The sequence below is a fragment of the Squalius cephalus genome (assembly GCF_949319135.1).
Source record: "Squalius cephalus genome assembly, chromosome: 6".
Lineage (NCBI taxonomy): Eukaryota > Metazoa > Chordata > Actinopteri > Cypriniformes > Leuciscidae > Squalius > Squalius cephalus.
This window is the reverse complement of record NC_137127.1, coordinates 40,805,437-40,827,437: the sequence shown is the minus strand read 5'-3', so window position 1 is coordinate 40,827,437 and position 22,001 is coordinate 40,805,437. Positions and strand designations below refer to the sequence as shown.

General features: G+C 38.2%; 1 protein-coding gene across 1 annotated transcript; it reads left to right on the top strand.

Annotated features, from left to right (window-relative positions):
* Window positions 1–18,733: 18,733 nt before the first annotated feature.
* Window positions 18,734–21,438, top strand: fzd9b (frizzled class receptor 9b). Its single transcript, XM_079874036.1, has one exon. It carries the CDS (start codon window positions 19,252–19,254, stop codon window positions 20,998–21,000), a length of 1,749 nt encoding a protein of 582 aa, XP_079730162.1. The 5' UTR covers window positions 18,734–19,251; the 3' UTR covers window positions 21,001–21,438.
* The last annotated feature ends 563 nt before the right edge of the window (window positions 21,439–22,001 follow it).

The window sequence follows — 22,001 nt, the reverse complement described above, 5'->3', positions numbered from 1 at the left end:
AAACATCCCCACCTGGCACCCAGCAGTGAATGAGTCGTGAAAGCTGTCTTTCTTTTCAAACACACATCGCAGACATGTAGAGACACAGCAGAGTCCTAAAAACGTGCCACATGCACAGACGGACTTGTGCTCACTGCCTTTGGAGAAGCTATAGCTTCCCAGATACAAACTACCCATTATTTAGTTCAATTGCAGTCAAGATAGTTAGGTAGAATGTACTTATTGTGTTGTATCGTAAAACACTTGCTGCTATTGAGGTGGGATATGGGTCAGGTTAGGGACAGGTTTGGTGGTATGGTTATAGGTTTAAGGGTTGGTTTAAGGGAATTACAGTGTACTGTAATTACACATGGAGGTAATTTTTTTAATATAAGTACAATGTAAAAACATGCACAATGCACAATAAGTGTGTATGCATATATTTAAAGAAAGTTAAAGTCCCCCATGTAGTCAATATGTTTATCCCTTAAAACTCATCTTTGATCACCAAAATTACCTATTTAAAAGTTTTTTCCTTGAAAAAAAACTTCATGCCTTAAAATAGCTTGAATGTAACCCTTGCCTCATTTAGTATACACGGTTCTATGAATATGCAAATTAGTCCCGCCTCCACTCACTCACACCAGCTCAGAGATCCACTCGTTGACGATCACAGGTTGACGTGATTGGTTACAAGGTAACGTCAGAAACACCAGCGATTTCAAACCGCGATTTTGAGACTGTCTTTGGTTCACTGCAGTTTTAAGGAGAAAATACTCAGCAATGGTGTTGACTTATGAATTTACACATGGTTTGTCTTAAAGCATATTAAGAAAAACACCACATAGACATATAAACAACATTAAAAGCTTGATTTTTACCACAGGGGGACTTTAATATAAAGTGGGACCCGAAAATTTAGTTTTAGCTTTATTAGACTACAAGAAGCAAAAATGAACAGTAACACTTTATTATACTGTGTCATTGTTATATACATGTAGCTATTATAGTAATAACTATAAGTTATGCATAATTACATGCAACTAACACTAAACCAAACCATACCCTAATGTACCCTACCCAACCCATAATCCTAACCCTAATGTAAGTACACGTAGTTCCTTAATATTACTCAGTACTTGAATGTATAATTACAGTGTAACAAAGACGCACTAAAATAAAGTGTAACCAAAGTAACTAGCTATATTAAAGCTATTTTAATAAATCTCGAAACACTAATACATATCCAAAACAGTGACAAACAGCAGCATCTAAAAATCTTTCACAACAAAATGTCATTGCAGGGAATCAATTAAATCAACGAATCTTGTAAACAGGTTCATTTCCAAGAACTGTCCAGACAAGCCAGACTTCCCAGCCTTATATATGAGATGAGAAAGAATGTTAGTTCTAGGAAAGTTAGAAAAGCCACACAATTCTGAAAAAGCTGTGCTACTGTCACGCTACTGAAAAAAAAAATAGTTAAGTTAGTTTTTAGTTTTAAGAGAACAAAGAACAACAGTGTCTTGCCGGGCCCTGCCACCATATGCCAGAAATTATCATACAGATTTGCCTTTGTATCCATTTTTAACATGCAAGAGAAGAATCAAGTCTTTATTCAGGCCGGGGTTCCACTGTTTACTCTTCTACCTTCAGGGCCAGAGGACAGAAAAAGAGAGAGGGAGACTCTGGTTTGAGTAAATGAAGGGAAAGGTAGAGCACTGTAAGGTATAGAGTGAAGGAAAGGAGTGGAGGGAAGCAAGAAAGGAGCCCTTTGAGTGACAGTAATTTAGAAACCTGTGCTTTTTATGAGCTTCCTGCTCTTGAAAAAACATACAGAGAGAGAAAAGGGGCCCGATTCAAAGAGCGCTCCTTGTGCAAAGGCTCTCATGGCACTAAGCTGGATTGCATGTTTGTACGTGTCTTTACATTTTAGGAAAGTTTGCTTTGTTTGTGACTTGAGAATGTATATTTGGATATATTGACTTTATGTTTGTGACATTATACGTCAACATTTACTATGTCACTCCAAACCAGAATGACTTATTCCGTACTACAAAAATATTTCCTAAGATATTTTACTGAATATCTGAGCTGTTATTTTACATACACTGAATGTGAGTGGTGATTTTTATTTTCAAGCCACAAATATAGACCTTGCTAGTACGACCCCGTTTTGAATCCAGAACTGCCTTAATTCTTTGTGGCACAGATTCAACAAGGTGTTGGAAACATTCCTCAGAGATTTTGGTCCATATTGACATGATAGCATCACACAGTTACTGCAGATTTGTCGGCTGCGCATCCATGATGTAAATCTTCCGTTTCAACACATCCTAAAGGTGCTCTATTGGATTGAGATCTGGTGACTGTGGAGGACATTTGAGTATGTGAACTCATTGTCATGTTCAAGAAACATTTTGAGATTTATTGAACTTTGTGACATGGCGCATTATCCCGCTGGAGGTAGCCATCAGAAGATGGTACACTGTGTTCATAAAGAGATGGAGATGTTCAGCAACAATACTCAGGTAGGCTGTGGCGTTTAAACAATGTTCGATTGGTACTAAGTGTGGCAAGAAAATATCCCCCACACCATCACACCACCAGCAGTCTGGACTGTTGATTCAAGGCAGGATGAATTCATGCTTTCATGTTGTTATGCCAGATTCTGACCCTGAACGTCACAGCAGAAAGCAAGACTTATCACACCAGGCAATATTTTTCCAATCTTATATTGTATAATTTTGGTAAACCCCCATGCAAACTCAGTTTGCTGTTCTTAGCTGACAGGAGTGACACCGGTGTGTGTTCTGCTGCTGTAGCTCTTCTGCTTGAAGGTTTGACGTGCTGTGCGTTCAGAGATGCTCTTCTGCAGACTTCGGTTGTAGCGAGTGGTTATTTGAGTTACTGTTGCCTTTCTATGAGCTCAAACCCATCTAGTCATTCTCATCTGACTGCTGACATCAACAAGGCACTTTCACACTATTCTTTGTAAACCCTAGAGATGGTTGTGCGTGAAAATCCCAGTAGATTAAGCAGTTTCTGAAATACTCAGCTCAGCCCGTCTGACATTAACAACCATGCCATGTTCAAAGTCACTTAAATTACCTTTCTTCCCCATTCTGATACTCAATTTGAACTTCAGCAGATCCTCTTGACCATGTCTACATGCCTAAATGCAAATGAGTTAAATATTTGCACTAACATGCAGCTGAACAGGCGTACCTAATAAAGTGGCTGGTGTTGAGTGTACTTCAAAAGAATATATTTAAGTGTGAACTGAATGTGATGTTTTTAGTCACTTAATTGCATGTCAGTTGGAATAAATAAAAATGTCTCATAATTTAACTGTATGTTAAATGCTTTAGAGTGCTTTATTTTACCCACTTAATGGCATAGTATGTATGTTTCGCAGATAGAGGTTGCTTATTCAAAACAATAACATAGGTGTAGCATGATGACACCATGGATGAGCGTGGAATCATGGGAGTTGTTGTCTTCACCTCCACGGCCGATGGAAAGCAATCCGACGGGACTTGGGCAGAAATCATATTCATGGGTGTGCTAATGTATTGAAGTTTCATTAACGTTACTGTGGTATAAAGCAGGGAGGGGCCGAGAGCCTGGGATATTTTACATTGCTGTTTTTATTATGCTTATTTGCCACAGTCGGCCGCATCTTTGACATTAGACTGTTAGGAAACAGTCATGATAATGTCCTGTCTTTAAGTTCACTTAAGTGGCCTTTTTATTTCACTAATATTATATTATTTTCAAGTACAGTTTTTTTTAAATATACATTTATGCTACAAGTGCACATTCAATCCAATTAAGCACTCTTCTTTGTTCTTTACAAGGAAAGACTACATCTAAGGAGGCTAAACTACACTCTAAAAATGCTTGGTTGTTCAACCCATGTTTGGGTCAAAAATGGACAAACCCAACCATCGTTTTAATTTTTTTAAACACAATTTTTAAACCCAGTGGTTGGGTTTGTCCATATTTGACCCAAACATGGGTTGAACAACCAAGCTTTTCTTGTACAGTGTGCAGTCAAGCTTTAAATCCAGGTAAGGTAGTTCTTCATTATCAAACATAATTTCAGAATCATACTTTTGGATCAAAGATGATAATAATAAAACAAAGCTCCATCTCCATCATAATTCTTGTGACCTTGGAAGCAACTGCGACTGTGCAGCCAAGAATTCCTGTTCTAGGGTTTTAAATAAAGAGTTTTCTCAGTTCTGTGAAACATGAGGAGGAAGTAAATGCTTTAGTTTAGTGGTTTTCCACAATGCCTTCAAATGCATGAAACAACACGATCCACCTCCAAGGCTAACAGCACGTCTGGTCAAGGAACGCTGTGTAAAAGTCGTAAGAATGACTAACGAGACGCTGCAGCGATCCAGCTCCTAATGGCTGGATTGATTGATTCGTATTTTCATGTTCAGTAAGGAGACACAGTTATGAGGTTGTTCCCCCATGGGTCTGAAGCTGAAAACCAGGAAGAGTTTGTGGATTTGAGGTTTTGAGAACCTCTCTGACCCACACTCGCGTGTTTCCAGGCCTTCGGTTTTTCTGAGCTCCGTGAAAGGAAACACTGGATAAATTATCAGTCGTTCTGAAGGAGACCTTGTTCCGCAGAAAAAAGGGAGAAAAAGTTAACATAGTGATATTTCCACAAACATGTGTGTGTGTGTGTCCACAAGGATAGTAATACCAGATATGTTGGTAAAACAGCTTATAAATCCTACAAAATTATTAATTTAGGGGTAGATTTAGGGTTATGGGATAAAATATACAGTTAGATATAGAATGTACAGTATAAAATGTATTATGTGTGTGTGTGTGTGTGTGTGTGTGTGTGTGTGTGTGTGTGTGCGTGCGTGTGCGTGTGAGTGTGTGTGTGAGAAAGAGAGAGAGAGCATTCAGAGGTGAGTGTTAGGCCAGTCGGTCCGCTAAGTTTGGTCTGTCTCATTTGCTATATGATTGATGGCATCATCGGTGTGTGTGTGTGTGTGTTTGTGTGTGTGTGTGTGTGTGTGTGTGTGTGTGTGTGTGTGTGTGTGTGTGTGTGTGTGTGTGTGTGTGTGTGTGATCTTACAGCATGCTCAGGGGCCCTGGTGGCAAACACATGTGCCATGTGACAAAAACAGAAGCCTCACGCTCTTGCTACTGAAATCAAGATATGTACTGGCAGTTCTGAAGATAATATACTTGCCAACTCTACTGCATGCTGTAGTTGCTAAGGTGTTTTGGGTGGTTGCCAGGGAGTTGCTATATCAAACACGCTAAAGTGTTCTGAGTGGTTGAAAGGGGGGTTGCTCTGTGGTTGTTATGGTGTTTCCAGTAGTTGCTAGGATGTTGCTTTACTGCTTTTAGTGTATTTTAAAGTGGTTACTAAGGCCCTGTTTACACCTGGTATTAAGATGTGTTTTGGTTGATCAGAACACAAGTAGACGAGGGAGACACAGTCCCGTTTACACCTGGTGTTGGAATCCGTCTCTTCACTTTTAACCACTTCTGTCCTGATTTCTTGGAGGGGAGGATCTATAAGCTGGCAAATATGGGTTGTACATTGTGCTTGGTACGTTTTCGTCTTCAAACCAAACTTGGATCTCCAGCCGACAAAGTCATAGCTGCGCTTGCCATAATGTTTATGTTGCATTAATAAGTCAGTAGGCAGTCATTTGTGGCTGTTTGAATGCATTTGACCACAAATTGACGACAAACACTATTGTTTCTTTGTCTACTGTCATGTTTATTTGTATTATATTGTAAAGTGACCTTGAGATTGTAGAAAGGCGCTATATAAAATAAACGTATTAATTATTATTATTATTATTATTATTATTATTATTATTATTATTATTATTATCATAGCACTTTTTTTAATGCTGCATTATTATACCGGCAAGTAGACATGTAGTGTCTGTCTCATGGTTTAATATAGTTATTGCTCACTGAGTAGATCTTGTACTGACAGCATAAAGAGCCTTTAACACTGACACCTCTCCTGGCCTGTGATGCAGGTTAACAGCAACTCTCTGGATCTGTCTAAGGGGCTGTTTGTCATTCAGTAACTGAGCAGTAGGCCTTTTCGCTGGGCCCCATGTCGAGATGTCTCCCCCTTGGGCCACCTGACACTTCCATCCATCCACACGTTATTAATAGGCCTTGCATGGCTCGACAGAAGCGCTAACAATTCATCAGGGTGGGGTGTGTGTGTGTGTGTGTGTGTGTGTGTGTGTGTGTGTGTGTGTGTGTGTGTGTGAGATAGTAAAACTATGGAGGGAGAGTTGGGATGTATTATGAGTTCAGGTGTGTGTGTGTGTGTGTGTGTGTGTGTGTGTGTGTGTGTGTGTGTGTGTGTGGAAGGGGTCATTTATTTTAATCTTTCTGTGAAGATAGCCACCATCACATTGCATATGTCCTCTAATCATCCCAAGGCAACTGCCTGGACACAGACTACACATTACTCTCACAATACATTGTCTGCCAATTAAACCATAAGAAAGAGAAATCAGTCCAATTCTAATCATCTCAATTGTTTGTTATAAACAGCAATGATGTAATGGAGAGCAAAATGACTTTTGCTTCAATCTCCTGCTTCTCAGAAATGTATCCTGAAAACTGTGCTCAGATTTAAAGAGATACTGAAGACTGCAATCACAAGATTTCAGTATAAACAGATATTTCCACTGTTATTAATTATTAGCCCAAATTCTATATTCTTACTGTATGTCAACAATTACAAGACTTTACAATGTTACAAAAGATTTCTATTCATCAAAGATAAAAAAAAAGTATCACGTTTTCCACAAAAACTACCGTTTTCAACATTGATGATAAGAAGCTCAGAAGCTTGAGCAGCAAATCAGCTTATAATAATGATTTCTGATGGATCATGTGACAATGAAGACTGGAAGAATGATGCTGAAAATTCAGCTTTGCTGAATAAATTACATTTTAAAATATATTAAACTAGAGAACAGTTCTTTTAAATTGTAATAATATTTCACAATATTACTATTTTTACTGTATTTTTGATCCAATAAATGGTGGAGACTTTTTTCAAAAACATAAAAAATTCTTACCAACCAAAGACACATTTCATGTTACAAGAACCCAAAAAGCAGCAAGAAAGTTAGTGGTATGTACACACAAAAACTGACAGTGTGGACAGTGTTCTCGGTCTTCCCATATCTGCTGCTATTTTGGTCTTATAGGTCTCTCATGCATGATAGCAACGGGGAATTGAAATGTGGTTGTAAGTGTGTGTGATAGACAAAACACGGATAGTACAGTGTGTTTGTGTGTGTGAGTTCTCTTGCGCCAGGTGCTGATGGCTGTTGGGAGGGCAGGGATGAACCGCATGTGTTAGTTAACTGAGATGATTGGGCTGTTATTCATGTGGCCCCTGACAGCCGAGTAGATGATTTATGCTGGAGTCTCAAAGTTGAATCAGCCCCCCTCTAATATGAAACGCTGATCAAAGGAGCTGATGGAAAGACAAGACGAGTAAGAGGGAGAGAAATAGAGAGAACGCTGCTTGCTTTTTCCACTCTAGTCAAAGAAAGCATCAGGTTGGCACTTAGTAATCAGAATGCCAACATTTATGTTGATCACTATAGCATTTTTTTGTGCAAAGTGGAAGATCACCTATAAAATATAAAAGTTTCGATCTTGGATGCTGTTAGGTCAGTACACAAAACTGTTCAAAAGTTTGGGGTCGGTACATTTTTTTGGTGTTAAATATTCTCTTATGCTCACAAAGACTGCATTTGTTTGATCAAAATACAGCAAAACAGTAATATTGTGAAATATGATTACAATTCTAAACGTTCTCTATTTTTGAATATCGCCTATTTTAAAATTGAATTAATTCCAGTGATGGCAAAGCTGCATTTTCAGCATCATTACTCCAGTCTTCAGTGTCACATGATCCTTCAGAAATCATTCTAATATGCTGATTTTGTGATCAAAAAAACATATTACCTTTCATGTGGTGTGTAATATAGCTGTTTGTGAATGTATAATGTCTCCAAAGTTTTAAAGATCAAAGTGCATGACAAATAAAGTTATTGTCTCCTAAAAGAAAGAATCGATTCTGAACTGCCGAAATGTGTCATCTCTAATTCCAGTCTCCCTTCCTGTTACATACCTATTACATACCAGCCTGATCTCACGGCAATTTGTACGAATTCTATGAGGTGGCTAATTCGTACGAATTCATATGACCTCACTCGTACGAATTCGTACGATTTTTGCTAAATCGTACATATTTTACGAATTGCCCAATTCGTATGAATTCATACGAATGACCTACCCCTGACCCCACCCCTAAACCTACCCATCACGTGGGTTTAGACAAATCGTACAAATTCGTACGAGTGAGGTCGTACAAATTAGCCACTTTTTGATCACTCGTACGAATTGGTCGTGAGATAGCGTTGTACATACAGTAATGTAACAAATTTGCTTAATACCAGTCTATGGTCTTTATTGGCTGACCATGAACACTGTCTACTTTGACCCGCTCTCATACACTGTAGTTGTAGCTGAAGCCTGGAAGAGTTTGGTTTGTGTTGTCCACATGTCGAGAAGATGCTGTTTTCAGCACTGCAAATCTAAACATCCTTCAAAAGGATGATGACTCACGCTGGAATTGATATGGAAAAAAATGATGCCATCATTACTGTTCGTATCATTGTGTATCAAGCACTGAGGAAGATCCGGAGCTGAAATTCAAATATGGTAATAGCCGTTTAATTTCCGACATGCGCTGTAAGCAGTAGACCAATCACAACCAATTGGGCTGTCTGACCAATCAGAGTAGAGCAGGCTCTCGGAAAGGAGGGGTTTAGAGAGACTGAGGCTGAATCCGAAATCGTCCCCTATACCCTTAAATATGGCGTTATTTGAGGCGACATCCATTTTATTTAGTGCACTTATTCAATCCCACATTGCACTGCAATAACGAATGTACAACCGATGTACGCTCAATGGAAGTCCGAATTCGCTCAGTCCTTTTCATTCCTTGAGATGAAGTGAACAGTATTAGTTGACTAACGTAGGGAATAGTGAATGAGGGTTTGGGGGCGATTTTGGATTCAGCCTGAATCTTAGAACGAACCGTTTTCTGAGAAAATAAGTGATGTGCAATGTATATATTATGAGTACATTAAAGCGTTTTTGACCTTTTTGATGCATGTAAATCATTTGTAGGAGAATATAGGAACCTTTAAAATAGCATAATATGGGTGCTTTATTTATTTATTTATTTTGTGGAAACTGTGATAGGCTATAAATAGTTTTTCAGGATCTTTGATGAATTGAAAGTTCAAAAGAACAGTATTTATTTAAAATTTAAATATTTTGTAACATTATAAATGTCTTTACTGTCACTTATGATCAATTGTATGTGTCCTTGCTAAATTAAAGTGTTAACTTCATTAAATAATAATAATAATAATAATTCTTTCTGATCCCAAACTGTTGAAGGATGTGAAACACCTATTCACCAACTAGTGTATTGCACAAGATCCATTCATAGAGGCCAGAAATTTACATAGGCTATAGTTGTTGTTTTTTTTCATTCAGATTATCACACATACCCACACAAAATGCAAAAATGAAAGAACCTACTTCTATGTTACAGAGGCGGTCGTGTTAAACAAAACATTTATTTCTAAAAACATTCACAGATCATTTCATATGCATTCTGCCAAAAACAGGGCTGAAGTGACAACGTGTTTTCCCAAAATGAATCTCAAACAAAATTCCAATTGTAATCCACTAAAATATTTTGATAAATAATTCAACATTGACATTGTTAATTGAATCGGGTGAGAAAATTGTCAGTTCGAGCTAAATAAAACGTCAAAGCCAAGAATTCAAAACACTTGAACGACTCAGTTCATCAAACTGACATCAATTATAATTTGTAACCTAATTACATATTAATCCCAGGCTTATTAGAAAAACGTATGCCTACCTGTGGCATCATTTTCTGCAAAACGCAAAATACGTGTCGTCGTGCATATTTCGCGAGAGTTTCAAAGTGAAATGTCAGTGAGTGGCGCTAAAAGCGTTTAGGTTTTTCCGGAACAGATGAACGTGACTATGGCAACGTTTTATTCCGTCGGAGTTTGTAGGCTACTTCATTGCAGTTCTGAACTGAAATGTGCGGTGAGTGGCGATAAAAGCTTATGCTTCATTTTAAAATAACGTGCACTAAAGCCTAAACCTACCCGATAGTGTTAACAAAAGCAAATGTGACATAAAAACACCATCGTAACAATGCCATTTTAACAGCTGAGCTACAGAGCAAGCTTAGTGAAATTGTAAAACCGACGATATGGAGCTACTGATGCAAACTCCAAAATATTTATAAATCATGCACTATAGTAAAAGGTGTTTTGAGGTCATAATTGTGCAAGGAGCTGCATGAAAACAAGTCTTTATTAATCCATAATCTGCCATTGTAATCATAATTGTGTGTGAAAACGATTACAAGTACTTGTTTTACTGCCTCTAGTGTTAATTTCTGTTAGAAACCGCAGTGAAATGTAGCCTTGTAGCCTACATATTTTGCGTTTTGCAAAAATATTCCCTCAGGTAGCTACGTTTTTCATTACTTATGTAGCTTAATGTAGGCTACACCTTCATTAGTGGTCAGAATCGATTTTCAAATGTAGTTTAGTGAATCACAATGCATCTTGCGTGCATATACAATGGCCCTTTAATACGGTCAAGGGATCTGATTGTTATCCAATCACAGCAAACACATTAATGGAAGGTGAATAAATTTGCGGCCTGTGAATTACACAAACAATAAGCCCTTCTGGGATTGTCTATGCAGACTACTGAAACATGAACCACTTCAAAAATCACCCCAGAATGGCCCTTATCTCCTGTAAAATCATACCGTAAAGATTTTTACCTACACACATTATCATATTCATACATAGCCTACTGTACTGTAAATACGTGGCACTTCCCATTGGATAGACAGAGCTGGCCATCCACGTGTCCAGTTGCGGTAGTGTGGATTTCCATTACATTGCTCCCACTGGGAGGTTAAAAGCAGTTGTGTGCTTGCCCAGAAAGTTCAGCTTTGTAAAACAATGAGGTGAAGGCTGACTGACTCACACTTGCTCTTATTTGTTCGGTCTGTTATTTTCTGATCTCTCTCTCTCTCTCTCTCTCTCTCTCTCTCTCTCTCTCTCTCTCTCTCTCTCTCTCTCTCTCTCTCTCTCTCTCTGACCTTTGAGGTCTTAGTTCAGTATTTTAATGACACCTCTCAGCAGCATTTGATTTGATTTATATATTTTAAATCCTTGACTTTTCATTTATACTTGAATGTGACTATGATCAGACATGTTTTGGCAAATTTATTCAAAATGAATCAAACCCCGGTTTTTCATTTAAGCTTTTGAAACATTCCTACTAAATATTCACTTTTCTTTTAAATCAATTTAACATCCAATAAATGACTTCACCTTTATGGACAGATTTGAAGGAAGAGGAGGTGAGGAGTGGTATTTCTGATCCTTGGTTTATCTTCTACAGAAGCTGCAAAACACTATTTATCTCCCTCTTTCCCTCCTCCAGCTCCTAAACAATACACATCCCAAAGAAAACGGATCCCTTATCAGCACACAAACCCTAAAAAGAGTGACAGACGCAGTGCAAACACAGTCAAGATGAGGGGCAGACTTTCCCCGACAGTGATCTGCAGACAGTCCTGGTTTTCCTCCTAATTATCCTGAAGGGATGTCTTGCTGTTTGAACACCTCTCACTAATGCCATGTTTTAGAGCAAGTTAATTGAATTGCAAAATTCTATTTGTAAACATTCAAAAATTTGCTTCAGTTGACACCAAAAGAATCTCTGTTGGTATCTTACCACCCTTTAAAAGAACAGCTCACCCCAAAATGTCAATATTTAGTCACCCTCATGTGGTTCCAAAACTGTATGACTGTAATATACTTAAGTGCGAACTGGATGTTTTTTTTAACTGTTATTTGCATGTTACTTACAGATAAATGAAATTGTATGATACTTTAAATTTATATTAAATGTATTTGCTGAAGTTTAGTGCTTTTTTGACCCACTTACATACATCTTTATATGTAATTGCATAGTTATTTTGAATGTTTTTAAAATATGGTTAATTTGTTCTGCTGAATGTACAAGCATGACAAGCATTTATGCTAAACTAAAAAATACTTTAATGTTGTTTCTATTGAAATTTTATGTAATGCATTGGAACATATTTGTAATTACACCTTTGTCATAGTGTAATGATCGAATATCACACTACAGTTAAAATTAGGATACACTTTATTTTAAGGTGACATTGTTACAGTGTAATTATTAATTATATATTTAAGTACTGAGTAATATTAATTAGCAACATATACTTTCTATAGATTTAGGGTAGGATTAGGTTTTGGTTGAGAGTTAGTTGCATGTACAGTAATATGCATAATTTACTGTTATATGGTAACATGTAAAATATGTAACAAGGACACTGTAAAATAAAGTGTATATACCAAATTATAATCAAACAATTTACATGTGCTTTAGTATGTAATGCTTCAGTATATTACAAAATTGGTTTATAGTTACTCTTTATTTGGATGGTCCCATTTGATGGTGATGGTCCGCGGTTTCTCCACCACGGGTTTAAGCATCCGCCCTGAACGGGAACCAACCCCAGAATATTTTTGAATAGCAATTGGGCTTTTTTTTTTTTTTTTTTTTTTTTTTTACACAAACCTGGCAACCCTGCCACTTTCTGTTGACTATAAATAATGTTGCACCTATAACTCTCATTAGAGTATTGAGTATTAGTAGACTGTTATGGATAGGGTTAAGGGGTTAAGGTTAGTAGAATAAGCTGACATGTACTTGCAAATTTCCTTATAGTCAGTAGAATGTCTGTTGGGTGTAAAATTCACATTTTAAAAGTGTACTTCTGTGTTTTATAAAATCATAGTCATGAAATTGGACTCTCTTTATGTACATTTAAGTGGCCTTTTATTTCACTATTATTATATTAACTGTAAGTACATTTTTTTTTTTTTTAATATTCTTTTAAGATTTTAAGTACACTATAATACAATTAAGCACACATCTTTTTCACAATCCTTTCCTCCAACTCTCTGCCACTAGCTTAGGAACAAAAGTTCCTTGACGTTCACCTGGAAGCATGTCACAGCATCCAGACTACACAATTTATACTGCAAGACAGTGTGACTAGCAGGCAATTACATAATGCTAGCTCAAACAGTGTTAGCATTGTGCTTTGTGAGTGTGTGTGTGTGTGTATGTGTTGACTCCAGATGTGAGAGAGCAGCTCTCCTGTTACACTCAGTTTTAATCACGGTAATCCATCAGGCCTTGCCACACTCCTCCACGTGTTGTCTTACTCTAAGAGAAAAAGAGAGACATATGGGACAGGGTGCAATTACAAAGACACTTCTATTGTCTTTGTATTTGTACTTGACACCTGAACAGCTGTGAAATCAAATCCCTGTTTTCCTGATGAGAAGAGTGAAGTCATAGCTGACTTGAATATGAATACTGCCTTTTATTTATGGGAATTGATGCAGTGAAGCTGCGATGACAGCATATTTGCTGGTACATGTGTTAATTAATAGTGTCTCTATTGTGACATAAGAGTGTAAACATGGGTGAATCTCAGAAAACCTGTATTCAGATCACATTTCACCCTAAAATCAGAAGACACAAAATATCTTGCATAGTTTATTTTAATTCTGACATGAAAATAAAGCACATTTTCCCCAAATTTCTCATCAATGTAAATGTATTATACGATTATATTTATTTTTTATGAGTGTCTTGTTTAAACTAATTTATACTTTGATCATTTGAATCATCTTTTTAATTGTTGTATAACATGTTGTTATGTAATGAGAATAATCACTGAGAATAATGAAAAAAAAATATTTTTTTTAAATCCACGGGGTCATGAAATAAACTTCATTTCCTTTTTACAAAATATGACCTGGACAAGTTCTTGACAGGTTTCATAAGATTCATATTTATAGATGATGCGTTATGTTTTTGCTCTCTCATTTCTTTAATGAGACCATTGCTCTCTGTTCACGTCATGGCCAATTTGTCCTTTAAAAAAAAAAAAATCACTGTGAACTCATTTTCAACTCCATTTGAGTCAGTTTTAAGGAGCTTTGAGAGACAATCTGTCCCCTCTGTTTCTTTTTCCCCTTTAAATATTCCATCCTCCCCTGCACAACTGAATTTGACTGGTGGTGCGCAATAACTACGGTAATCCCACCATTTATTTCAAGGCCTTAGAGTAAATATTCAGTTTATTTTAACTGACAAACGATTACGTTGAAGATTTAAATATGTCCACAGAGTAGGCTACTGTTGTCACGATATGTGTTGCTAGAACGCACATGAACACGAAGATGACGGCAATAAGGCAGTCTTTAATAAATCCACAGGCAAATCCACACATAGACGAGATGTACACATAGGCTGAATCCGAAATCACCCCCTATACCCTCAAATAGGGCGCTATTTGAGGGGACATCCATTTGTAGTGGTGTTCGAAACCATAGTGGATGTTATTGAGTGCACTTATTCAATCCCACATTGCACTGCAATAACGAGTGTACAACCGATGTACGCTCAACGGCAGTCCGAATTCGCTCACTCGTTTTCAATCACTCCTTCAAGTGAACAGTATTAGTGGACTAACGTAGGGAACAATGATTGAGGGAGCGATTTCGGATTCAGCAGACTGTGATGAACAGAAAGAAAGGAAGTCAAGTTATAAGCCAGGATAATTAATGGCACACACCTGAACTGAATAACAAGTCAAATCAACATGACAACTAAGGGAAAACAATGCAGACTGAAAACAAAAGTCCAGATGGTGGTTTCCCTTGTGAAAAATAAGTATTTAGTATACTTTTAAAAAGAGTACTTATTATGAAAATAATATACTTTAAAATAATACAAAATATTATATATATATATATATATATATATATATATATATATATATATATATATATATAATTATATATATATACATACAGTAGTTGCTGCCTTAAATTTTTACGTTCAAACAACTTGGATGTATAAGCAATTTCAACTTAATTTACATTAAACTGACTTAAAAAAATTACTCTTTGTATAATCTTATATAACTTATAAAAAAGTTGAAAATTGCTTAACTTATTTTGTTGAGTAAAAGCAATTTAAAAACATGTTGTCATAACAACATTTTTTTACAGTGTGTATATATATATATATAGAGAGAGAGAGAAAGAGAGAGAGAGAGAGAGAGAGAGACTTTACAATATTCAACTCATTTTTTAAAGTCAGTTTAATGTAAATTAAGTTGAAATTACTTCTACATCCACGTTGATTGTATATAATTATATTGTAGATTGTATATAATATAATAATAATTTATATAAGAATAATAATTTTTATATATATGGTTACACTTTATTTTGATGGTCCACTTTAGACCTATACCTCTAAGTAACTTTGCAACTACATGTCAACTTACTCTCGTTAGAGTATTAGTAGACTGTAGACTGTTAGTAGACTGTTAGGTTGGGGTTAGGTGTTAGGGTTAGGGTTAGTAGAACAAGTCGACATGTAGTTGCAAAGTTACTTATAGTTAGTAGAATATCTGTTGCTGGACTATCAAAATTAAGTGTTAATAGATACTAAGCAGAGAACCTAATACTCTAATGAGTTAGTTGACATGTAGTTACAAAGGTACTTATAGTTAGTAGAATGTCAAAAGTGGACCATCGAAATAAAGTTTTACCATATATATATATATATATATATATATATATATATATATATATATATATATATGTATGTATAGTTAAGTGCATAGTATAAAAAATGAAATGTTCAGTAAGGCATGGCAACTTATCTTTTTACATTACTTTATCTCATCATTACTTTATCTTTTTTATGTTATTTGAGATTCGTCTCCATTTTTCAAGTCAGTTTAATATAATTCAAGTTGAAATGACTTGTACAACCAAGTTGATTATACTTTAAAATGTAAGGTTGAAATAGGTAGTTTTTAAGCTGAAATAGGAGGACATTTTTACAGTACTTTTTACAGTATGTGCAATACAAATGCACATCCCATACAATTAAACACAATTTCTTTTTTACAAATGTTGATAATTGGTATCGAATGCAATGACATTTAGACATTTTTACTCTAAATAATGTCTAAATACTTTTTGGGGACACTGTAGCTTTGCATTGCAGGTTATGTTTAGAACTCTTCTCAAGCTTATAATAAGTTGCAATGCAATGGAAAGGAGTGTGATTGCCTCCCCTCTCTTAATTCCAGCTGATGGCATTGTCCCCATACCTCTCTTATCCTGGGTCAGGCCCTGCTCCACTCAGACACAGATATCTTACCCTGCCACGTGTCAAACAGCCCGACGCACTCTCCACATCAACACTGTCCCAGCAGACAGCATCGGGCCTTGTGATTTCCATCATATTTTAAGAAGCACCCACACTTCCATTATGTCAGCGTCCTTAATAATCTTTCTCTATTCGCGTACAACGCGAAGAAGAAAAGTGAACACTGATGATGCAAGACTTCCAACCACAGAATGTGCAGTCCAGTGCAGCGGAGTCACAGGACGCGGTGGCCGTTTTGATAAATAGTGACAGCCTAAGTGCTCTGAGCTCCATTAGCTTGAGTGAGAGAGATACCACCATGGCACGGCTACCCAAACAGGATATGGTGTCATGACATGATCTCACATCACTTTAATTCACAGTTGGGTGAGCTCTAATTAAGGCCTCCATCTGTCACCCGCAATTTGTAAAGTCTTCAGGCAAGTCGCCCTGCTTCTCAAGTAGATCGGTCCTGGAGGCTTGCTTGTAGCGGTGACGTAGCGGGCTGTTTTTTAAAGACGCATTTCGTGTCAGTCGGGAACACAGAGGTTTGCCTGAGCGCTCAGATAAGATTAAAAGGGTGGAAATGTTTCTGATAGGTGACATGAAAACATGGAGAGTTCTGTTTCCTGATAAAAATCTCATTTCAGTCCTTGGGAGGCTCCACACACGTGCTGAGACAGAGAGAATATGGCACCTGAGAGGACCCTACACTTTCAAAATGGGTTTATTTTCTCTGTCAAGTTTCAAATAGCATGTATTGATCAGTAAAACTTTCCAGCAGAACATGATGCTAACAACACCAGGCTAATGGGTTTGATTCCCAGGGAATGCATGAACTGTTATGCAATCTCAGTTGCTTTTGTCTGCATAAATGTAAAAATGTTCATTATTCCAAAATGGGGTCTGACGTGCAAACGCTGAGGGTGATAAAAATCGTTCTGTCTGGTATGTATTTCCTTCTCAGGCTGGAGGGGTATCAGACTCACTCTGTGCTCTTTCAGACTAAGTGAGGCTTAGTATGCCAAATCCAAATCTGATAACTGCTCAAAATCTAACACCGCGGGTGAAAAGGTTTAAATGCGCACTGTGACCACATCAAACAGAAGGGATTCTAATCTGGCCTGTTTTATTTTGACCAAACGTTTGGCTTGAGAACTGAGCTCGGCCTATGATTAATGAGTCTTGGAATGAAAGAGGCGGATGATTTTAAACATATTTTTTCTATATTAGTAGGCTATACAAATTTTTTTGACATTTTTGACATTTTTTACATTTAAGGAAGATTAAAAAACATTTAAGCAGTTGGAAGTCTCATTTGTTGCCTGTCTGTGTGTAAGTGTTGTACATTGTATAGCCACTAGATGGTAATAATAATCTTTTTCTTTTACAGGAATCTTGGGATGTGGGATATTCCAGTGTAAATAATGATGTTTAATAAAATACTACGTTTATTGAAATCTGTGACAGATTAGGCCTACTTGTTTTTTATAATTAAAGTTTCTTGTCTGGACTTTGTTTTTCTTTCATTAAATTTGGAATGAACTTCTCTCCTTGACAGTAATATCCTGAGGTGTTGAGTATCATTGCAGCTATTTTGATAAATTCCTTTGCACCCTTATTTTCCACTGTTGCCATTTCTTTATTAGGCCATAATATCAGTGCATGCCACAGGGAGACATTTTATATCAGCTTCGGCTGTTTATGATTCTACTTATTCTGTGGTTGAAATCTCATATGCAAGGATGTACATTAGCTATTTAAATATATTTGTAAGGAATGTAAAAGAACATTTTTAGTCTAAAACAACCAATCCCATTGCATTAGACAATTTACATGGAAGCTTTAAAAAATTCAGAATGGTGTTTTCCACTAAAATATATTTCCACTTATTGTTCCTACTAAAAGTAGGCTAACCGCTGTATAGCCACTGCTAATAATAATAAAAAAGAAAGAAAGGAAAAAAGAAAAATTCGGAAATGCCTACATTGTTTGAATGAAATCCTATTTAATTCATTGTTTTAATTTGTAGTCGGAAAAATTACATGGTATTTTGGGCCGAACTACGATTGCCATGGTAAATGTTTTCCAAGGGTAAGTCTCCAGATTGAGCGTTTGTGTTTTACTGCGCGCCTTCTATGTTGTAGGTGGGCGGAGCCACGATTTACGCAATATATTTTCTGTAGTAAGTAGGTGGAGCACATTCTCGCCGTCATTGGCTTTTCAGAAGTGTGTGGGCGGAACCAGTCGAGTACGTCATGAATACCCCGCCCCCGTATTAAAGGGACACTGAGAGAGGAGAGCGAAAGTTCAGTGTGAGCCACAGAGATGTGAGGAGAACAGAGAGGAGCTGCTGTCGGATTAAACGCTTCACAGAAGTTCGGAGATAACCGAAGACACGGACAGATTTGTTGTTTCTCTTGTTGAGCTCCTCCTGATGCCCTTATGTGTCCCAATAATGACGGTAATGACTGACGTGAAATATTAGGGGGGTTTTTTTAAAGTGATTGTGCACGCGCGCTTTTCAAAATAACTTACGAACTGCATCCTTTTTGTAGCCTATGATATGAAGACTTTGAAAGAGGATTTTTCAGAGAAGTTGAATTCAGAGGAATATCTATTTTTCAGCGTTTTATTTGGATGACATATGAAATATTCATTGAAACACTATTAATATAAGCAGTGTCTATGGAGCTACATAATCACCCATAATTCCAAAAAAAAAAAAAAAAAGATTCTTCTTTTGGGACTGTATATGCCAGGAACGTTTTTCTTGACTTATTTCATTCAAAAAAAGGTGACTGAAAATCCAGCATGGGAGGCTCACCTTTAAAAATTGTGATTTCTCTGTGGTGTCAGCTGGTTATTGCAGCCTACAGTTTAGAGATTGGCTCTTATGACCCGGAGAGAGGAAGACCAGCTAAATGCGAGCCTATCGCCATCCCTATGTGCCAGGGCATCGGGTACAACCTCACCCGGATGCCCAACTTTATGGACCACGAAAATCAGAGGGAGGCTGCGATTAAACTGAATGAATTCGCCCCTCTGGTGGAATATGGCTGTGATGTGCATTTGAGATTTTTTCTCTGCTCTCTTTATGCCCCTATGTGTACTGACCAAGTGTCCACATCCATCCACGCCTGCCGTCCGATGTGCGAACAGGCACGTCAGAAGTGCTCGCCCATCATGGAGAAGTTTAATTATGCTTGGCCTGATTCTTTGGACTGCTCTAAACTGCCCACCAGAAATGACCCCAACGCTCTGTGCATGGAAGCCCCGGAAAATGACACCAAAACTGAGACTAAGAAAGGAGAGGGCATGTTGCCTGTCCCGTCCAGACCCAGGCAGCCTGGCACTGGGAACGGACGGTCAGGGGGCGGCATGGGAGTTTGTGAAAACCCGGAGAAGTTCCAGTATGTGGAAAAGAGCGAGACGTGCGCTCCACGCTGCTCGTCCGCTGTGGACGTCTTCTGGTCCAGACAGGATAAGGACTTTGCTTTTATTTGGATGGCGGTTTGGTCTACTCTGTGCTTCATATCCACAGCTTTCACAGTCCTAACCTTCCTCCTCGACCCACATCGCTTCCAGTACCCAGAGCGCCCCATCATCTTCCTCTCCATGTGCTACAACGTTTACTCAGTCGCCTTTATCATTCGATCCGTCGCCGGGGCGGAGAACATCGCGTGTGACCGTGAGAATGGCGAGTTGTACATCATCCAAGAAGGCCTGGAGAGTACGGGTTGCACCATAGTCTTCCTCATCCTCTACTATTTTGGCATGGCAAGCTCCATCTGGTGGGTCATCCTCACTCTCACTTGGTTCCTGGCGGCTGGTAAGAAATGGGGTCACGAGGCTATTGAGTCGCACAGCAGCTACTTTCACATGGCTGCTTGGGGCATACCTGCCCTGAAGACCATAGTCATCCTCACCATGCGGAAAGTGGCGGGCGACGAGCTCACCGGACTGTGCTATGTGGGCAGTATGGATGTGGGGGCGCTAACAGGCTTCGTCCTCGTGCCTCTGTCCTGTTATCTCATCATTGGGACGTCTTTCATCCTGACCGGCTTCGTGGCGCTTTTCCACATCCGGAAGGTGATGAAGACCGAAGGCACCAACACGGAAAAGCTGGAAAAGCTGATGGTGAAAATCGGCATCTACTCCATCCTGTACACGGTTCCTGCCACCTGCGTCATCATTTGCTACTTCTATGAGCGGCTCAACATGGACTACTGGAAATTCCGAGGGCTCCAAAGCAAGTGCACCACGTTCCCGGGTCGGAGGAACGAGGACTGCTCTCTGGAGTCTTCGGTGCCCACCGTGGCCGTGTTCATGCTGAAGATCTTCATGTCGCTGGTGGTGGGCATCACCAGTGGCGTGTGGGTCTGGAGCTCCAAGACGCTGCAGACTTGGCAGGGTCTGTGCAGCAGAAAGTTTACAGACAGGACTTGCAGGAAGCAGTGCAGCGGGAGCTGTAGCACTAGTCACTGCCACTACAAAGCACCTGCCGTCATACTGCACATGTCCAAGACTGATCCCTACTCGGACTGTCCCACGCATGTATGAGCACAGCGCTGAGACTGTGATGTCCTGTACTGTGGACTTTGTGAGAATAAGACATGCAGTGCAGTAAGCTTTACGGCGAACTAAACAAACTTAAAGCCCAACATTGCAGCTAAACAATGGATTAACAGTACTTTCTTAAAGGGAGAATTTTATTACCGCTTGCTGTAGCAATAAATGAGACAGATACGCACATCCTAATCAGTTCTAAATATCAGCAATTGCTCTTGCATGGAGAAGTGCACAGTGTTCCCGTTTGAAAGCTGTTCAATGACTTGTTAATATGTTTAATTTACTTGTTTAAATGTTTCAGGACACATTATTTATTGTATATATAAATATATTTAATTTTTCTTGGTCTTGGTTCCTCACAAGATGGCATTGATCATTTGTTTAAAAGTGCCTTTTTGAAGAAGATAATAAAATGTTCTATATTTTCAACAGTTGACTGAAGTTTATTCTTTGAAGTAGGCATTTCAAGAGTTAACTGCTAACCTAAATGTGTTTACTTGTACTTTTGTTTTAGTGTTGCTACACAAAGTGACACTACTATTTCGATTTCATTCAAGTACTTGTGCCGGACGGCTGTGTTTGCATCTATTTAGAGGTGGAAGTTAAAGAGAAGTGCCTTGGTGAGACTTTTCACATCGACTGTAACAAGAAAATGCGTCAAAGCAATGCAAATATTTTGATGAAGAAAGCTAGGTTTGCATCTGAAAGGTCGCCCCAGTTCAAATGCAAATCGATCCTTAAGGGACCCTTTCAGGAGTCTTCAAAAGAGTGGGCTACCCCCAAATAACACAAGGCTGTGTGGCTTTGTACGCCCCTGACACGAATAAATCTATGTCACTTTTAAGAGCCTATTGGTCAGAGTTGTGACTAAGCTTGGATCCTGAAGATTAAGCTTGTAGCTAAGGCCTCATTTTTGTTTTTAGCACATTGTTTATGAATCGTGTTATAGTCCATGTTCGCTGTTTTTTTTTCTTCTTCTTCTCCTTCTTTCA

Coding starts and splice junctions, on each gene's coding strand:
- fzd9b (XM_079874036.1), top strand. CDS start 19,252: ATGGGAGGCTCACCTTTAAAAATTGTGATTTCTCTGTGGTGTCAGCTG.